At 52.9% G+C, this 19,269-nt stretch overlaps 1 protein-coding gene across 1 annotated transcript; it reads left to right on the forward strand.

Moving 5' to 3' along the window:
• Positions 1-275: 275 nt before the first annotated feature.
• Positions 276-17,277, forward strand: LOC128917663 (adenylate cyclase type 10-like; the record flags this gene model as incomplete). The annotated part of the gene is made up of 8 exons (XM_054221012.1): positions 276-309; positions 11,879-12,016; positions 12,307-12,411; positions 13,297-13,328; positions 16,073-16,102; positions 16,216-16,337; positions 16,929-17,005; positions 17,096-17,277. Coding segments are annotated over exons 1-8 (720 nt in total), but the record flags the coding sequence as incomplete, so codon positions are not given.
• Positions 17,278-19,269: the final 1,992 nt, after the last annotated feature.

Below are 19,269 nucleotides of genomic sequence, written 5' to 3' on the forward strand. Positions count from 1 at the left end.
TGAATGGAGCGTGAGCGATCAGACAAATTCATACAACACATCCCTTCAAAATCCTCACAACCATGGCCTTGTGCTAACAACAAAAAATCAATAGCAGCACGATTCTGCAGCACAGCATGTCGTATACTCTCAGCATCTGTTAATAAAGCAGAAATCATCTCAGAAGTCAGGTTAAACTGTTTTATACTCCAACAGGCTAGCTTTTCTAGATCCGTTAAAGCCTTGGCTGCAGCCACACCTGGAGCTAAAAAGCCTGCAAAAATTTTTGACGGGCGATGCCAAAACTCGATGCGGTCACTGCACTCAGGGGTAAAATCGGTAATCGTTCGTCGCGATCGCCGTGACTGGTTCCTAAGACTAATAAGACTAATCCTGTCAGGAGCAAACAAGGTAAGTCCGCCTAAATAACACGGTCCTCCTACTGAACGACTAGGGATGCCTCCCCAAGCTCGGTCACCACATATCAAAAAATACCCAGGTGGAAGTAGCTTAGGAAAAGATGCATTATTCCAAATCCCTCCATACGACAGTCCTAGGTCAGCACCTCCGTTTTGACAATAATTACTCTTAATAAATGAAACAGTGGGAGTAACATTTTGCATACCAGTGAGAGCACCTGTCATATTAAACCCATAACCTCTATATAATACTGGATTTTGCCCTCCCAATTCGATACATCCTAAGCTAAAGTTGCCAATATGCCTGCCAGTATTATTTCCAGCATGATGTCCCACTGCTGGAAGTGACCCCAAAAGATCCAATTCCTGCAAAGGGAGAGGAAATGATCGGTTTAAATGATTAATGAGATGACCTTGAAATAGGGGTCCTACTCCTTCTGGACACCAATAGCTGTCTGCAGATCCTCACAACAGGTTACAAGTGACGTTAACCTGCTCTGATTCTAACAGCAAACTATTTGTTAAATTGACTTGGGATACATAGCCTTCAAAATCCTCCAATCGCAGGAATGGAAAACCAATCAAACATGTTCGGAAAGGATCTGATGGAGTGGCCATGGATAAGCAAAAGGCCGAGTTGCCTGTCTGATTTGCCCATGTTACCCATACGTTCTGCCTAGGGGATATGTTTGTAATACCTTCCACTCCCGGTCCCACTAAACCAATAATCATTATCCCAATTATCCAACCCATGTTGCCGTTATGGTTTTCCCTTTTGCTTCCAACCAAATCGCCTTGCACACTTTTTCTTCGTTTTCTCCCACTCTTCCGGTTTTACCTTCCAAATGCGGGGTATTAAAACATCTTTGCTACACTTGACTACTAAAGGATCATAGTTATCCTGATACTTCCAAATTGCTCTCACACAACAATGTGTTTCCCAAGCTAACCGACGATTATGATTCTCGTCGACGTCATGCCCTGTTAAAATGGCTATACGAACAGCCTGTTGTATCCTTGCATACTGAACTTCCAGGCAAGCCGAACACCAAAACCCTGCTAATCCGGCACGTTGATAGAGCTGCTTCTTGCACTCGTTACACTCGCAAAGAACGCACGGTTCACACCCTCTACAAGCTGGACATATGACAGTTGCCAAGCCTGCGAGAGCCAGAGTGGTGAGTTCACGTGGTCATATCACCGTCTCGCGTTCCACTCTCTTGCATTTTAGGTTCCCTCCACGGCTTAATCCAACGTGCTGGTACCCATCTTGGACCTTGATCTGTCAAAACACAAGCATATCTGCGACCAATCATTTTTATCTCCACTGGACCCTTCCATTGCCCTGATTGCCAGTCCTTATACTGTACCCGTCCTGGTGTGGTTGCTTGCAAACCAGACCGTAATGACATGTGATGAATCACTATTGGAGGTGAGTCACGTTCTCCAGTTAACCGCAAACAGTTCAATACATCTAAAGCTTTTGCAAGGCGTTCTGCAGAAGAAGAGGTAATTTCTCCCCCTTTCTGTTTTTGCAAAAGCGCCTTCAGCGTAGTGTGTGCACGCTCGACTATGGCCTGTCCCGTGGGAGAATGAGGAATTCCAGTATGTTTACGTATACCCCATGGAGTACAGAATTTAGCAAATCGTTGAGAAACATAGGCAGGTCCGTTATTGGTTTTAATTTCCTGGGGTACCCCCAAAACTGCTATAGCTGCACACATATGCTTAATAACATGTTTGGCCATTTCTCCAGTTTGTGCTGTGGCCCAGATGGCGTGCGAATAGGTGTCAATGCTTACATGGACATATTTGAGCCCTCCAAATTCAGGAACATGGGTAACATCCGTTTGCCATAATTGCAAGGAATGCAACCCACGTGGGTTCACGCCCAGGCCAAGCCCAAAACCAGTTCCTTGGCAATCCGGACAGGATTGCACAATACCACATGTCTCAGAAATAGGTAAATTAAACTGCCTTGCTAATACTCTAGCCGATTGATGAAAAAATTCATGAGACACTCGAGCTTGTTCAAATAAGTTGGTTTGACGGTTCTCCCAGGTTGCTGCAACCAAATGGTCAGCACGATTATTACCAATGGCCAGGCCATAATCAGGCTGATGGCTACGTATGTGCACTATAAAATAAGGATACGTTCTCTGATTTAACAAATGTAACAATTGTAACAATAACTGATATAAGACAGAATTTCGAAGAGATCGAAGCATCGATCGTTCCAGTCTCATAACAGTACCGACCACATACATAGAATCTGAAACAACATTAATCGGTTCATTCTGCCAGTTTTGAAAAGCCCACACCACTGCCCGTAGTTCTAAAGTCTGTAAAGAATCTTGTAAAACACCATTTAGTACTTTGGAGTGCCATTGCCCGTTAAGGCACCAGGTAACCACTGCCCTTTTTGATTTCTTTCCGGCATCTGTAAATACCGTGAGTCCAGACACCGGAGAATTCGAACGTCGTGGAGTCTCTTCAAAAGTTTGATTTCGAATTAATGGCAAAAATTTCATTGGTGGGTAGGCATTAGTTATCTGTCTGGAAAAATCCGTTAATGCATATTGTAAAACCTCTGAGGAAGAGAGAAGCCAATCCAGATAACTCTGGGTAATTGGAACGTATATAACCTCTGGCTCATGTCCAGTTAAGTCAACGATACGACATCTGCCCTTTATAATAAGGTTTGCAAACATTTATATACGAGTGCAGACAGTATTCTTAGGTTGGTAAGATAGAAAACCCCATTCTATTATAGACACCGTACAATTGACCTGTTGTACTAACAAACCTATCAAATGTTCTCTGCCAGACCCAGAATTTATCACAATCAATTGTAGGGGAACTCCTGTTAAGCGTTGCACGCACCCAGTCATGATTTTTTGAACAATGAAATCTAAAGCCTTTTCTTGAGTTGGTGAGAGTTGCCGACAAATTTCAGCCTGTGTAGAGGTGCCTAGCAATGCCATCAGAGGAGCCAGGTCATCATTGGTGATACCGGATACGGATCGCACCCATTGAATATCTCCTATTAATTTCTGTACATCCATTAAAGTTTTAATTTTGGTCGTTAGCTGAATCTTTTGAGGCTTAACAGTACTTTGAGTAATAATCCAACCCAAATAGTGCCATGGTGCATTCTTTTGTACCTTTTCAGGAGCAATTTTCAGACCCTTTTGCTCTATGGTTTCAGTTAACTCCTTCAAGGTTGCTTCAACATCCAAATTTGGGCCTGCCACTAAAATATCGTCCATATAATGATATACAAGCAAAAATGGATTATTTTCCCTAAACGGACGTAAGGCCCAGGCCACAAACATTCGACACAAGGTGGGAGAATTCTTCATTCCTTGTGGCAGAACAACCCAATGATACCGCTTAGCTGGTTCTTTCTTATTTGTTGATGGCACGGAAGAGGCAAATTTTTCTGCATCTTCCGGATGCAACGGTATAGTAAAGAAACAGTCTTTTAAATCTACAATAAACAAGTTCCATTCTTTTGGTATCATCGCAGGTGATAGTAAACCTGGCTGTAATGCCCCCATATCCTGCATTACCGCATTAATGGCTCGGAGATCATGTAATAGGCGCCATTTTCCTGATTTTTTTTTGGAATAGTAAAAATAGGGGTATTCCAAGGGCTCGTTGAGGGTACAATATGACCTGCCTCCAACTGTTCCTGTACTAACATTTGAACAATATGCAGCCGATCCTCTTTTAGCGGCCACTGGTCCACCCACACAGGACTTGTAGTGGTCCAGGTGAGCTTCAATGTTGGCTGCTCGACCGTGACCGCTCCTAAAAAGGCGATGTCACAAGTCGAGCCCCAAGCTGAGAAAGCACATCTCTACCTATCAAGGTGACAGGTAGCTGCATCACGTATGTCTTGACTGAGACTACGGTTCCATCCATAAATGTAAAAGAAACTAAAGTTTGGCTGATCATTGTCCTTTGTGGACCCCCTACCCCGACTACACTCGTCGCAGCAGGAACAAGGGGCCACGCTGATGGCCAGCTAGAAATAGGCACAATCGTAACATCAGCACCTGTGTCTATCAACATAGTCAGGGTAATAGACGATCCTGAAGGATGCGTCACAACCACCTTTTCTTCAGGCTTGCCTCGTGCAATATCAATAGCTAACAAGACGTCAGGAGACCCTGTTGAGCCAAAACCTCCGGCACCCCTCTGTTTTGGCAGCGACCTCGGGACCATTAATCGAAATAATATCAATTGTGCAATTTTTGACCCCTGAGGAATGGTAATCGGGGGGGTCAGCGTATATACCATAATCTTTATAATCCCTGTATAATCAGTGTTAATAAGGCTCGATACAATAAAAATGCCCTGACGGGACACGGAGGAGCGCCCAATTAACAGAGCACTCAGTCCATGGCCCAGCAGTCCTCGTTGATCTGAATCAATTAGAGTGACCGCCGTTGTGACTAAAGTGGTATCTACTGCTGTTGCCAGGTCCATTCCCATGCTTCCTGCAGTGGCGCTGGCGCAACGGTCCAGGCACCCTATACCGCCTCCTGTACTTGTGTCATAGCGCGAGGAGGACGCATCGCGCTTGGTACCCGGTTTCCCGATCGCCTACACTCCGCAGAATTATGGGTGGCGCTTCGACAATTCACACACCATCTACCTCCACTCTGACGTGGGGAGCTTACTTGCCCGCTCGCTTGTCCCTTACTTGCGTTTCTGCACTCTTTACGAAAATGACCTGATTTTCCGCAATTATAACATTTCTTATCATTATTATTACATTTTCCTTTTGATTGCTGTTGCACCAACGGACGTACCGCCGCTCCAACAGCAGCAGCCATAACGGTAGCCTGTTCTTGGGAAAGCACCCGTTCTGCTGTTTCCAGCAGCTGAGCAGTGGTACTGCCTCGAGGTAGGGTACTAAGAGCTTTCTTGGTTTTATCGTTCGCATTATCAAAAGCAAGTAAGTCTAAAAACTTAGCTTTCATGGTCTCATCAAGGTCAGGGTGAGCAGAAATAGCTGCATGCAATCTATCAACAAACCCAGAATAAGGCTCCGTAGGTCCTCGGCGAACATTTGTAAAAGCAGGAGGGTTTTTTTCCCCTCTAATCCCCAACAAAGCCCTGTGAGCTAGCTGTTGACTGAGTTGCAAAACCTCCACAGCAAAATTAGCTTGCCAGTCAGTTCGAACGTAAGGTCCCGTCCCCATTAACATCTGTGTCTGTACCCCATACAAAGGATCACCTTGAGGACGCCGGGTGGCAGCAGCCTGATCACATAGGTTCTGCCACACACTGAAAAACTGCAACTGCTGAGAAGGGGTGAGCAACATTTGAGAAATCTGCTTTGAATCATGTGGTGTGAGTAAATTTGCAGTAAATAAATGCTCCACTATAGCCCTAGTATAGGGAGAGCCTAGTCCATATTGACTAACAGCCTGTTTCGCCTCCTTTAACAATTTCCAATCAAACGGTTCCAAATCCTTTCCACCCCCTGCATTAGCAAACACCGGAAACGCCATAGGCTCAAGAAACACGCCCTCAATTGCCGCGTCTCTAATTTCTCCCCTCCATCGGTTTTTCAATCCTTCCTCCCCTCCTACCGCTCCCCCATGCCCCTCAAATCCCGACAATGGCGGCCACGACAAGGCATGATGAGGCAGTGGCAAAGGAGCAGGGTAAGCTGGAGGAGCTCGTGAACTGGATTGATCGTCTAGACGAGCTTCCAACGCTTCCAACTTTTTTAACAACTCCCAGAATTGAAGGTCTGTCAGTCCACCAGGTGGTACTCTAGTGCTGCTGCCAGGTGATGGCGGAGTAGAGGGCGGCAGAGGAGGGTACGGCGTTGGCTGATCCCTGGAATCCTCAGGGCGGTCTCCTTCGGTACTTTCGACAACAGTGTCTTTGGGAGGGGGAGGAGGAAACGTAGTTTCTTCCTCTTTTCCACTTTCATAAACAGGCGTCTCAAGAGGGTCTGTAGCGGGAGTAGGCTGGCTCGGGGCAGTAACGGCATGACTCACTACATTCCCCTGTGTTATTCTGCAGCCCCGGGGTTGAGGGACGACAGCTTCTGGCGATCCCCCAAAAGAAAGGCTCGTGGGGGAAACATCCTTAACTCTGGGTGTTAATGCTGCAAAGGCAGAGGCGGCCGCAGCACGTTCTGCCTGCATTGTTTTCAAAGTCTCTGATACTAACCTCCACACGGTGGAGAGTTTCTGTGCCTCCTTGGATCCTTTACTTACTTCATCCCACAACACCGCTCCTATTTTAGCCCACGTATCTTGAGCAAAAGCGGCAGCAACAGTGGGGATAAGTCCTTTATCCCACGCCCATGCTAAGAGCGCCTTCAAGGTAGGCGTATCATACTTCAGTCCTCTCGTAGAGAGTATATGTTGGAGGAGCTTAACTACCGCCTCTTCTTCTTTGGAGTGCATAGACCACATCTCCTCCCCGGCCGCTCGCTTGGCCAGAGTGAGATTCCCTAACTTGATGCGCTAGCGTCTTCCCGAGTGCCGGGGCAGCACTCACCTATCGACCGGCTTCTTCTGCCCCCTCCGTCCGTTGGTTGCTCATCGGGTATTCGCTGATCCCAACACCGATCTGAGGGTCCCTGTTCGGGCGCCACTTGTCGACGCAGAAGGCTCGGACAGTAACACCACGACCAATATGATCAGGTTAATGCCACTTTATTGCACAGATAGCTCAGTAATTACAGATGTTCTGATTCCGCATCACGCGCCGACAATTTGCTGATTGGTTGCATCAGCTGTACATGCAGTAAGCAACGTAGTATAATTGCCTTAGAACATCTGTCCACGCGAACAATCACCCCTCCTATATCCTGGGCGAAGTTCTGCATTTTGCACGCTGAGTTCAGCACACTTTCTCATATCTTGTTTGTCTCAGCATTTCTAACACCGCTACAATGTTTTCACATAACCTTCAAACTTACAAGGCCTACACAGTTGTTAACAATTCTTCGGTGCTTGGAGTGTTCACAGGATGACCCCTTTGTACTAAAAATCCTCCCACACATTGGGACCTCCCCAGTTAGCCATGACTTCAGGTAGATCACGGAAAGTGGCTTGGCGAGCACGTCTGCCAGCTCTTTCAGCACTCTTGGATGTAACCCATCCGGTCCCATAGACTTGTGCGCATCCAAGCGGCATAGCAGGTCGTAGATCACTTCCTCTTTCATTGCGATGGCCTCGTGCAGCTTCCCCTCCCTGTCTCCCAGCTCACGAGGCTGGGTGCCCAGGGAACAGTTAGTTCCACTGCTAAAGACTGAGGCAAAGTACGCATTGAGCACCTCAGCCTTCTCCTCAGCCTTTGTGACTATGTTTCCCTCTGCATCCAGTAAGGGAGGGAGATTTTCCCTAATCCTCCCTTCGTTGTTAATGAATTTATAGAAACATTTTTTGTTATCCTTAACAGCTGTAGCGAGGTTGAGCTCGAGCTGCGCTTTGGCTCTCCTAATTTTCTCCCTGCATAGCTTCGCTATATCCTTACAGTCTTCATGAGAGACCTGCCCCCTCTTCCAGAGGTCATAGACTCTCCTTTTGTTCTTGAGGTCCAGCCAAAGGTCCCTATTTAGCCAGGCCCGTCTCCTTCCCCGCCTACTTGTTTTTCGGCACACAGGGACAGCCTCCTCCTGTGCCTTTAAGACTTCTCTCTTGAAGTACGTCCGGCCTTCCTGGGCTCCTATATCCTTCAGGGCAGCCTCCCAAGGGACTTTGTCCAGCAGTCTTCTGAACAGGTCAAAATTTGCCCTCCGGAAGTCTAAGGTGGCAGTTTTACTAACCCCTCGCCTTGTTTCCTCAAGAATCAGAAACTCAATCATCTCACGATCACTGTGCCCTAGACGGCCACCAACCTTTACTTCCCCTACAAGTTCTTCCCTCTTCACAAGAAGCAGGTCCAGGAGGGCACCTTCCCTGGTGGGCTCACTTACCAGCTGTGTGAGGAAGTTATCTTCCACACATTCCGGGAGCCTCCCGGATTGTTCCCTCTCAGCTGTGCTGTATTGCCAGCAGATATCCGGGAGGTCAAAGTCCCCCACAAGAACAACGGCAAGTGATCGCGAGATTTCCCCCAGCTGCTTATAGAAAGCTTCGTCCGCCTCACTGCTTTGGTTGGGAGGTCTATAGCAGACTCGCACAGCGATAGCAGCTTTATCGGCCCTTAACCTAATCCAAACGCTCTCCACCCCGTCATCACTATACTCGATTTCTGAGCTCTCGTAGCATTCTCTAATATACAGGGCCACTCCTCCACCTCTCCTTTCCTGTCTGTCCCTCCTGAAGAGCTTGTAGCCATCGATTGTGGCACTCCAGTCATGTGAGGCATCCCACCACGTTTCTGTGATAGCCACTGTGTCATAGTTTCCCTGGTGCATCATGGCTTCAAGCTCCCCCTGTTTGTTGCGCATACTGCGTGCATTGGTATAGATGCACTTCAGATGTGCTAATGACTCCAGCACCTTTTTGTGAGTGTGGGCCCCATTTCCCACCAGACCCCTTTCAGGTGCTTCCATGATTTCTAAGCGTCTATCCCTTCTCTCCAATGAAATGTCAGAGTGAGAGTCCTCGCTAGCCCACCATCCTTCAAGCCCTGGCATGCCTCCCTTGGATTTATTCCTGACAGGCCCAGTTGTCTCCCCTTCCCCCCTCATATCTAGTTTAAAGCCCTGTCAATGAGCCTTGCTAACTCCTGCCCCAAAATTCTTTTCCCCTTCTGGGACAGGTGCGTCCCACCTGCCACCAGCAGGCCAGGTGACTCATATAGCAGCCTGTGATCAAAAAACCCAAAGCCCTGCCAATAACACCAGTCCCGGAGCCGCGGGTTGACCTGTTGCCTCTTCCTGTTAATTTCCTCATTCATGATTGCCACTGAAGGGATAGAGGAGAATACAACTTGTGTTCCTGACCCCTTAAGCCGTCGCCCCAAGGCTCTAAAATCTCTTTTAATCGATTTTGGGCTCCTCCTACCCACTTCGTCACTACCCACCTGAAATACTAAGAGGGGGTAGTAGTCAGAGGAGTTTACTAGGGCCGGAAGTTTGCCTAACGCATCCCTGACCCGTGCCCCAGGGAGGCAGCAGACTTCCCTGTGAAGTGGGTCTGGACGGCATATTGGCCCCTCCGCCCCCCTCAATAGAGAGTCACCCACCACAATGACCCGTCTGCTTTTCCTTTTGGAGCCAGCTGTGATGCTGGGTCCATGGCGACTTGGTCTTTCTGACGTTCCTGGCCTGGGTGTATCATCCTCCTCTCCAACAGCCAGTTCCTCCTGCAGGACTCCATGCCTGTTCTGCAAAGGTAACTGGGAAGGTGGGAGGGGCCGGGAGGGCATTCTCCTGCTTCCCCGCGCAGGGACCGGTTTCCATTCCCCCTCGTCTCTGCGATCCCCTCCTATTGCCTGGTGACGAGAGGGGAGGGGATCCTCTGACTTGTGTGGGGCCTCACCCTCTTCCCTTTCTCTCAGGGAGCGGGTCCACCAGTCACTCTCCCTCTCGCATTCTCTCATACTCCTCAACCTCTCCACTTCTTCCTTCAGCTCAGCCACCAGAATGAGCAGATCATTTACCTGTTCACATCTGACACAAGTGTTGTCTCTGCTGCCCTCCATGGCGAGTGCCAGGCTCCGGCACTCTTTGCAGCCAGAGGCCTGGCTGCCCATATGTTTGCGTGGGGCCTCTGTCTGGGTGCCCACAGTTTTTTTAACAGCAGCCTTCGACCGGGTAGCAACCACGGCTGGATCTCTAGACACAAGCGAGACCTTGTGACTCGACGGTCAGTTTGGGGGAGCACTGGTTGCTCGCTCTCTGCAGGGACTAGTCCTTGCTCTGGGCAAGGCATCTCGGTCGTATTTAAAGCACCCGTTGCATGTTTATTTTATTAATTGGTGCTTATTTGCATAAATTAACATGGCATTTGGGAGGGAACATGGAGGGTTTGATTAGTTGAAGGAAGGAAATGGAAAGAAAGGCATCTTGTCTCTCCCAACAGTATAAAAAAGGCTGATTTTTTTGTTTCCGAGCCACCAGATTTTGATAACTTTGTTTAATTTTTGCTGAATATTCATGTCCAGTGGAAAGAAAAATAATCTATATTTTGGTTCTGTTTTTCTCTTGAAAGGACCAATCCTCAGGTCTGGGCCTCGATAAACTCCTGTCCCCAAAGCAGAAGGCGTGTGGGAACGTTCTCCTTGGGCTTCTCAAGGCTTGTATTTTTCAAAATAAACCTCAAAGGAACGTTTTTATCTAGCCCTTAACGATTCCAAAGGGAAACCGGCTGCCTTCCAGAAACCAAGACGGGCCTCCCAGTAAGGCTGGAGTCAGCGGCAGCCCTGCCAGCTGGGAGGACTGGGAGTTTTTCAGCAGAAAACCTGGAGGCTGTTTCCTTTTCAACAAAGAAAAAGAAGTGGGATGTTGCAGCACTGAGTGATTTTTTAAATTCCATAGAAAGGGATGAGTTTTGAGCAGTTTGGCTCTGGAGGCGGGGTGGGAAAGCGAGTGCCGAGAGAATGTGGCCCATGTTCTCCGGCGCCAGGACGGCTCGCCGATGCTCCAGGCCGCTCTGGCCGGTGGCAAAGGCCTGCTGGGGCGAGACGGCGGTGGCCGGGATGGCCAGGTACTGCCGGCTCTGCCACCCCCACCATTCCCCCTCCGCCCACCTCGTCTCTCCCTGTCTCTCCGTCCCCCGGCCCACATGGCGGAGGAGCAGGCGAGGGGGGAAGTGCGGGTTATGCTGAGTTCCCCCCAAAAGAGGTGGGTCACAGCCCCAAAATGTCTGGAAGTTGGGCGGGGGTCGCAGTGTTTAAAAAACGTTCAAACCTGTAACTCTGGGTGTGAGGCACTGGAATAGAGAACAAGCTCTTCTTTTGATAGCTATTGAAAAATAATATTAATTTCTGTATCTAGAAGGAGACGAAAATAAAAAGCTCTCTCTCTAAGGATGAAATTATTTCATGGTATGAAATTATTTCGTGGTATGAAATAATGCTGTGGGCCAGCCTGGGTCAAGTGCCTCAAGTCCTCATTTCTACACCTGGGAAGGCTTAAAAGCACCGAGACCGCTAATCCCCCATAGGCTAGCTGGCTATGAAGTACATATTTTCCCAAATTCAGACAAGAGAGTTCTAGAAGTGCAGTTTTCCCCAGCATTACAAGAGAAGTTAGTGCTGTGTCGCTCACAGCAAGACACCGGGTAATGGCGGTGACAGACGGAAGATGTCACTGCGAGCCGATTGTGATGCGTGAGGTGAGTTGCCGGGCAAGCGATGACCTGCAGAGGAGGCCGCCGCCTGGTGACTGTGACCACCCCGGGAAGGCGGAGGGCTAGTCGCCCCGCACAGAGGCCCCGGGCTCAGTGTGCAGCTTGCACTGTGCAGTGAGGTCCTCGTCCTCCTCCCGGCTGGGCACGGCCGTCTTCTCCTGAGGTACCCCGTGTGCCGCAGGGCGCTGACGATGGCTTCTGCCTGGGAGAGGAATCGTCACTACGGGGACCTGCAGAAAGCAGTCGCTTTCCTCCCCTCGCTCCTTGCTGATAGCTCCCTCAGGAGCAACGACACCGCTCAGAGTGTCCACGGAGTGCTGCTCTTTGCGGATATCTCAGGTGGGGGGAGCAGGGAGGAGCAGCCACGGACATGAGCCATGTGGGGACACAGCAGGCCCTTTGGAGCCCCTCAGACAGAGTGGTCATCTTGTCACTGCTGAGGTCTTCTGTTGGGATGCCCACAGAGAGCGGGATGGGTGACCTTGGGCGGTCCATCATGGCTGCCACCAGTGCGGAGCTGGCACGGGAAGGTGTCCCCTACAGGCTCTCGGGCCGGGCATCGTGGAAACAGCTGCCAGGTCTTTTGGCCCACATGGGCATTTCCTGATTTCTGGATGTCCCTGTTCCAGGTTTCACTGCGTTGACCGAGAAATTCGTGCAGAGGAGCGGCGTGGACAGAGGCACTGATGAGCTGGCGCAAACGCTCAATGAGTACCTGTGCGACATTTTGCAGGGTAGGAGCCGTGCTGCAGGACTGTGTGGCATCGGGCCGTGATGGTGGAGGGTGGAGGCAGCCTGGTCCTGCCTCCTTGGAAGGGCTGGGGCTTTCTGTGAGGAACAGTGAGCGCAGCCAGGGTCTGCTGGCGGGTCAGCACCAGCACGGGTCCTTTCTGCTCCCCGCTGCGGCCGAGGAGGCACCCACTTTCTTAGCAGCCACCTCGGTGCCTCTGGCGTGAACAGCCGTCTCAGTGCTGCGTCAGGGCCCAGAGCAGGCTGAGGGCATCCAGCAAGTGCTCCAGGGTCTGGAGCGTCTGTGCTATGAGGAAAGTCTGAGAGAGCTGGGCCTGGTTTGCCTGGAGAAGAGAAGGCTTGCGGGGGGGACCTTAGAAACGTGCCTACAACCTGAAGAGAGGGTGCAAAGAGGACAGAGCCAGGTTCTCCCCAGTGGTGCCCAGAGTGGAACAGGAGGTTCCCTCTGTGCATCAGGAAACACTTTTCGACTGTGAGGGTGACTGAGCACTGGCAGAGGTTGCCCAGGGAGCTTGTGAAGTCTCCCTCCTTAGAGCTATTCTGAAACCATCAGCCACCGTCCTGGTCAGCTGGCTCTGTGCAGCCGGGCTTGAGCAGCGGGCTTGGACCAGATGGACCCCAGAGGTACCTTCCAGCCTTCACCTTTCTGAGGTCTGGTGGCATCTGGAGGCCCTGCCTCCCTGCCTGCTGTGCGGGTACAAGGGCTGTGACCACCATGAGCCTGGGAGAGAGGCCGGAGCGGTGCTTTCCTGAGCTGTGCCCCACAGTGCACCCTTGCCCCGGTGCTCCCCTCAGGCAGAGGGCCTTGCTCGGTGGCTTCTGGAAGAAGGTGTCCACATGACTCTGCCTTTTCTTCCCTCTGTCCACAGAGTTCCTGATTTTTGGAGGAGACATCTTGAAGTTTGCTGGTAGGTTCTTGGGACGACGATGACCTCGGGCACTGAGCTGTAGCATTTAACTCCTGTGGCGGCCGTTTGCTCTGCGCTCCTTCTCAAGAGGCTCTGTGCAGCGCCTTGAGCCAGCTCTTTGGCCACGCACGCACCCCTCCAGCAGTGCCCTCTCTCCAGTGCTGCAGCTGCAGAGGAGCGCTCGGGACAGGGGGTGTCACCGCTGCCAGCCGTCTGCTGCTGTGGCTGGCCCGGGATAGGAGAGGTGTCCCGGTGCCCAGGACATGGTCCCCCAGGACGATGGCCTCCCACAAGCCCATCTTCCTCCGCACGGCAGCTGGTTTCTGCTGTCTCTGCAGAACCAGACCGTAGGTCAGGGAGAGTCAGGTCTCGGCAGAGCCTTTACTTTCCCTCCCTTTCCCCAGGAGATGCTGTGCTGGTGCTGTGGAGAACACCACCCCAGGAGGTGGCCAGGACCATCAGCCTGGTGCTGCACTGTAGCCAGCAGATCCAGAAGAAGTACGGAAGGCGTGACACAGATGTGGGGCAGAAGATCCAACTGAAGATAGGTACGGGCGCTGTGCCAGACGCAGCTGTGTGGCACTCTGCCATGCCACAGGGTGCTTCTGGTTTGCTGGGCTTCTGGGGCAGGCAGCTGGGGATGACGCCTGGCGCACTCAACACATTCTCAATGTCAACTCGGTTCGTCTATTTCTAGACGCCTGTTTTAGGGACTCGTGTCAGCGTCTCCCCCAGGAGGAGGGAGGATGCTCTACCCCTCCGTAATGCCCGTCTCCCCGCTGGGCTTCAGAGGAGCTTCTGAGCAGCCGAGATGCTGGGGGCTGTGGAGTTCCAAATGTTCCTGTGTCAGTTCTGCTTCTCCTTCTCCCCAGGGGTCTCTGCAGGGACCATGAGCCTCCCGGTTTTCGGAGATGAGAGCTGGCAACACTTCTGCATTTTTGGCCCGTGCCTGGCTGAAGTTCGTGACGCCGAAGAGGTTGCGGGTGCAGGTGAAGTTGTCCTCTCGGCAACCTGCTGGGAGCTCTGTGAGCAGCACCGGCTGAGGACCAAGCATCTCGCAGGCACAAGAGCTGTGCAGGCAGGTGGATGGGACGGCCTCGAGAGCCATTCTGAGGGCCTGGGCCTGGCCATGAAGGAGGGAGGTGTCGGAAGGCTGAGGAGATGAATGTGGAGAGAGTTGTAGGTGGGAAAGCGGGCAGGCAGGGGAAGGTCTTGTCCTTCCATCTCAAGGGTAACCGTGGGCTGGGCTTTCTTGCTTTGAGGGGTCAGGAGGCGCTGGGAGGGTTTGAGCCCCAGCAGCAATGTCCTCTGTGGGCCATGGAGCTGTGGTTGCTTGGAGATGGGCATGCTTGGAGAATGGCTGTCCAGCTCCGGTGCTTCTGAGGAAGCACTGCTGTCCCATCCAGCCAGGTGGGCTACTTCTCCCCTTCTCTGGGCAGTGACGGTGGAGGGCAGGCTCTGTCCCCTGGGAGTCCTGGGGAGGCCAGTGGCAGTGCTTTCATTCTGTGTGTCTTCAGGTGACGGGCATGGATCCGATGCCTTGGTCCGAATGCCAAGACGCCTTACGCAAGCTCGTACAAGACCCAGTGAGACACCGCTCAAAAAGGGAAGGTGAGTGCCCACTTCCCCTTGCTCTGTGATTGTCCCGAAAGGTGGGGCTTTGCTGCTTCAGGGGCCAGAGAGGAACCACCTCCTCCCTCTTCCCTCTGTCCGTTAGCACTCAGGCTGTTGGGCCTCCCAGGGCGGTGGCTGCTGCCGCCTCCTCCTTCCAGGGGAGAGCTCTGCCCTCAGCATCTGGAGGTGGCAACATGAGCAAGCGCAGAAGACTCTTTCTCCCCCGGTTCCAGGGCCAGGCCCTGCTTTGCAACAGCTCGTAGTCCCGTCCGCCCAGCGACCACCTGCCTTTTCTCTCCTCAGGTGCCATGAGGCCTGCTCTTCTCTTGCCCAGTGACCTGAACGCCAAGGATGTGCTTAGGAAGTACATACCAGTCGCTGCTCTCGGGAAGGTACGGCAAGGCCACCGCTGCTGGGGGCTGCATTTTCGGAGGGCAGAAGAAGTGGTGCCTTGCAGAGATGGAGCTCTTACGGGAACAGACCAATCAAAGAAAATGCGCCCTGCGATGACAACGCAGGGAAACTGAGCCCGGGGGCACCGGTGCTGCACCATTGTCTGCGTTGTCCTCAGAGAGACATGGGTGGCAGGAGGAGGACTCCTGTCCCTCTGTCTTTTCCGTGGCTATGGTTCTGGGTGTGCCGCGGACACGATGGTGGGATAAAGGGGAGATTCCCCTGAAGTCCCTGGAGCATCCCTGAGGGTCTCCCCTCATGTCCGTACCGGTCCCCAGATGGCGTGTTAGCGGAGCAGCCTTCTCTCCTTTGTCATTTGTGTTATGACTCGGCGTCTGCCTGCCGCAGGCTGGGCGGCCTGCCCGCCCTTTTGCACTGAGAGGAGGATTTATCCCTTCCTCTGCTATTACCCGCTATCGCCAGCACGCCTGCTCTCCCTCGGTACTGGTGTGGGCAGTAAGAGCCCGGGAGAGCAGGCTGGTGAAGCCGTCGTGCTCTTGTCTTCCAGCTCGATGCAGGACTGCCCATGGACCTCCTCTCTGAGCTACGGCCAGTCACCTGCATCTTTGTCCAGCTGCAGCTTGCTGCAGGTACCAGCTCGGAGCATCTCAGCACCGTCCTCAAGGAGGCCAGCAGGGTGATGCTAGAAATCCTCTCTCCTCACAAGGGCCACATCAACAAAGTCCTCCTGTGTGATAAAGTGAGTGGGGGGGAACGGTGGCCTCCCCCAGCGCCAGAGGGTGGGCAGTGAGCGCGAGGGAGAGACTCCCTCTTAGGCGCTGTAGCAACATGTTCCACATCTGTCCTGGGCAGGGCTGCACGTTCCTCTGCGTGCTGGGACTCCCTGGAAACAAGCTGCCCTGCGAGAGCCTTCACGCCCTGCAGAGTGCTCTGGAGATCTTCAACTCGTGCTCCACCATGCTCAAGGAAACAGAGTGAGTGTGTGGCGGGGGTCGGCGGGGTGCATGCTGCCTGGGACGGCGCAAGGGGGCTTCCCAGAAAGAGATGTGCCTTCTAGCTTGCTCTCCCTTGTCCCTGGCAGGAAGGAGGCAGTGCCCTGAGAGGTGCAGGCAACCCCTGGGCTCAGCCCACGGCAGCCAGACGGAGTCCCTCCAAGCACACTCTGCTGGCCACCGTGCTGGAAAGAGCCCTCGTGAGGGCCAGAGGCCGCTGCGGCCAGAGGCAGGCCCTTCTGGGCCACTGCTCCATGAACGGGGATGGGGCCCAGCCACCTGATCCCAAGTGGCTGTCATCGCCAGGCGGTGACATGGCGGGCGCCTTCTTCCCTCTCTCTTTGCTCACAAGAGGGCTGTGGCCCTGCCCGTGCTCTGCCCCTGCCCCTTGTCCCTTGCAACCTGCAGATGTTGCACCCCTGAGCTCTCCACGTCCCCGAGACCCACGCTGGCAGGGCAGCACAGCCGGTGGCCCAGGCTGGCACCGAGGGGAGGTGTGGGAAGGGATGAAGCCAGGCGGGCAGGACTGCGCCTGGGGCGCTGCTCAAGCCCTGCTGTTTCTCTGTGTGCCAGGACAATGTCTGTGGCAGTTACCAGAGGGACGATGTTCTGCGGAGTCACTGGCCACCCGCTGAGACACGAATACACAGGTATTGGCCTGGAAGGGTGCCGCGGGGCTGGCGGCACGGGCCACACCGACGCATGCTCTCTCTCTCTAACGCGTGCTCTCCCTCTGGCAGTCCTTGGCCAGAAGGTGAACTTGGCTGCCCGGATGATGGTGCACTACCCTGGGCTGGTGTCCTGTGATGCAGTGACCTACGCCGCCTCCCGGCTGCCCGCTTCCTACTTCAAGGAGCTGCCGGAGAGAGAGATGAAAGGCCTCAGGCAGCCTGGCCCTGTCTATCAATACGTGGGGGTCACCGAGGAGAGGTGAGTGTCCTCTGAGACGGTCGGAAGCCCTGGCGTGGCAGGCTTTTTGCCCCTCTCCCCTGCTGTCTCCAGCTGCTGAGAGAGCAGGAGTGAAACCACAGGGATGGGGAAGGTTTGTCTGTCTTGGTAGACACAACCTGGCCTTGTGGGCTGGGTCTAAAGGGCTTTGGGCTGTGCTTTCCGTGCTGTGCTTGCTCCACCACGTGCCCTGGGAATGCTGACCCAAGGAGTTTTCTGTCCCAGCTGCTCCGAGCAGGAAGCTTTGGGCCAGTCTGGTCCCCATGGGGAAACGTGGACCATCGGGACACTCTTCCTCAGGTCTTCCTGCAGAAATCTCAGCTCTTCTGGGCCAGGATTTCACCTTCCCTTTAGAGGACGGTTTGAAGGTTACCACTGCCGTCTCTTTGAGACTGCGGGAAGACTTGAGCCAAAGGTGCCAGGTGCTTGGCGTCCCAAGCCCTTCAGGGACACAAGTCCCCCTTTCAAAGACGCTTGGTGTTCTTGGCCAAAGTGGTAAAGCTGTCTCCCAGCCAACAGCACGCCCTGGCTTCTTTCACGTGTCTTCTCCTGTTTCTCTGGGTTTGGCCTCTGGGGATGGACTCTTGATATGTTCTTCTGTCCCACCGTGGCCGCTGGGCTTCTTTACGCTTGAAGCTGTCGTAGCGTGTCAGCTTGAACTTTGGCTGGGAAAGCGTGCAGGGGATAACAGCCTGCTCCAGAGAAAAGCCGGTACCCGAGGAGCACCTCCTTCCCTACCACGCCAGGCTGCTTCTCTAGGTCCCCTGGCTTCTCACCATCTCATTGACTTGTGTTGTCTTTTCCCCTGCTTCTAGCATCTTTGGCGTGGGTCTTACCAAGAAGAGGTCGGAGTACGTCCCCTTGCTGGGTAGGTGGAGAACGCCTTGCTCTTCTGAAGCCCAGGTTCTTCCCCTTGGTAACTTTTAGTGCCTTGCTGGGAAGGGAGAGGCTTTTACCAGGGATGGTGTTGCCTGCAGCAGCCCTAAGAAAGCGCCGCCTGTCTTGGTCTCTGCTTGCTTGATATCTTTGGGTGGAAAACGAGGTGGGGCGCCTGCTGCTCCCTGCTGTCTTCCAGAGCTGGTAGGAAGGTTGCTTTCAACTGTGGAGCTGCTCACAGCCTGGGGGCTAAACTGATCCCTGTCTTTGGGGTCAGGAAAGAGATTTCCTTCTGCCAAATCGATGGAGAGTTTTGACGGTGGGTTCTCCTCCTTCTACTCCTCAGAGCTGCTTTCTTGGCAGCATCTGGGCGAAGACACGGAAATGTCAGGAGGCAGGGGATGCCTGTATTCACTCGGGGTCTTGCCGAATGTTTTGGGCCCTGTTGTGGGTTAACCCCGCTTGGCAGCTCAGCCCCACAGAGCCACTCGCTCCCCACAGTGGGATGGGGAAGAGAATCGGAAGGGTTAAAGTGAGAGCACTGGTGCGCTGAGATACAGACAGCTTAATAGGGAAAGCAAAAGCTGCACACACGCCCAAAGCAAAATCAGGCATTCATCCACTGCTTCCCATGGGCGGGCAGGCGTCTTGCCATTTCGAGGAAAGCAAGGTTTCATCACGTGTGACGGTGACTTGGGAAGACAAATGCCATCACTCCGAATGTCCCCCCTTCCTCCTTTCCGCCGGATTTTCTTGCTGAGCACGGCGTTGTATGGTCTGGAATAGGCCTTTGGGCAGTTGGGGTCAGCTGTGGCGGCTGTGGCGGCTGTGCCGCCTCCCAGCTTCTTGTGCACCCCCAGACTGTTCGCCAGCGGGGCAGCGTGAGCAATGGAAAAGGCCTCGACGCTGCGCAGGCGCTCTTCAGCCATAACTAAAACCTGGTTGTGTTATCAACAGCGATGTTTGGTCACAAATACAAAACATAGACCTGTACAGGCTATTGCTGAATAAAATTAACTCTAGCCCGGACCAAACCAGAACGGGACTGGCGACGCTGCCTTAGCTACTGGGAGGTGCTGTGCAGCTCACG

Source organism: Rissa tridactyla, chromosome 14, assembly GCF_028500815.1.
Source record: "Rissa tridactyla isolate bRisTri1 chromosome 14, bRisTri1.patW.cur.20221130, whole genome shotgun sequence".
NCBI classification, from domain to species: domain Eukaryota; kingdom Metazoa; phylum Chordata; class Aves; order Charadriiformes; family Laridae; genus Rissa; species Rissa tridactyla.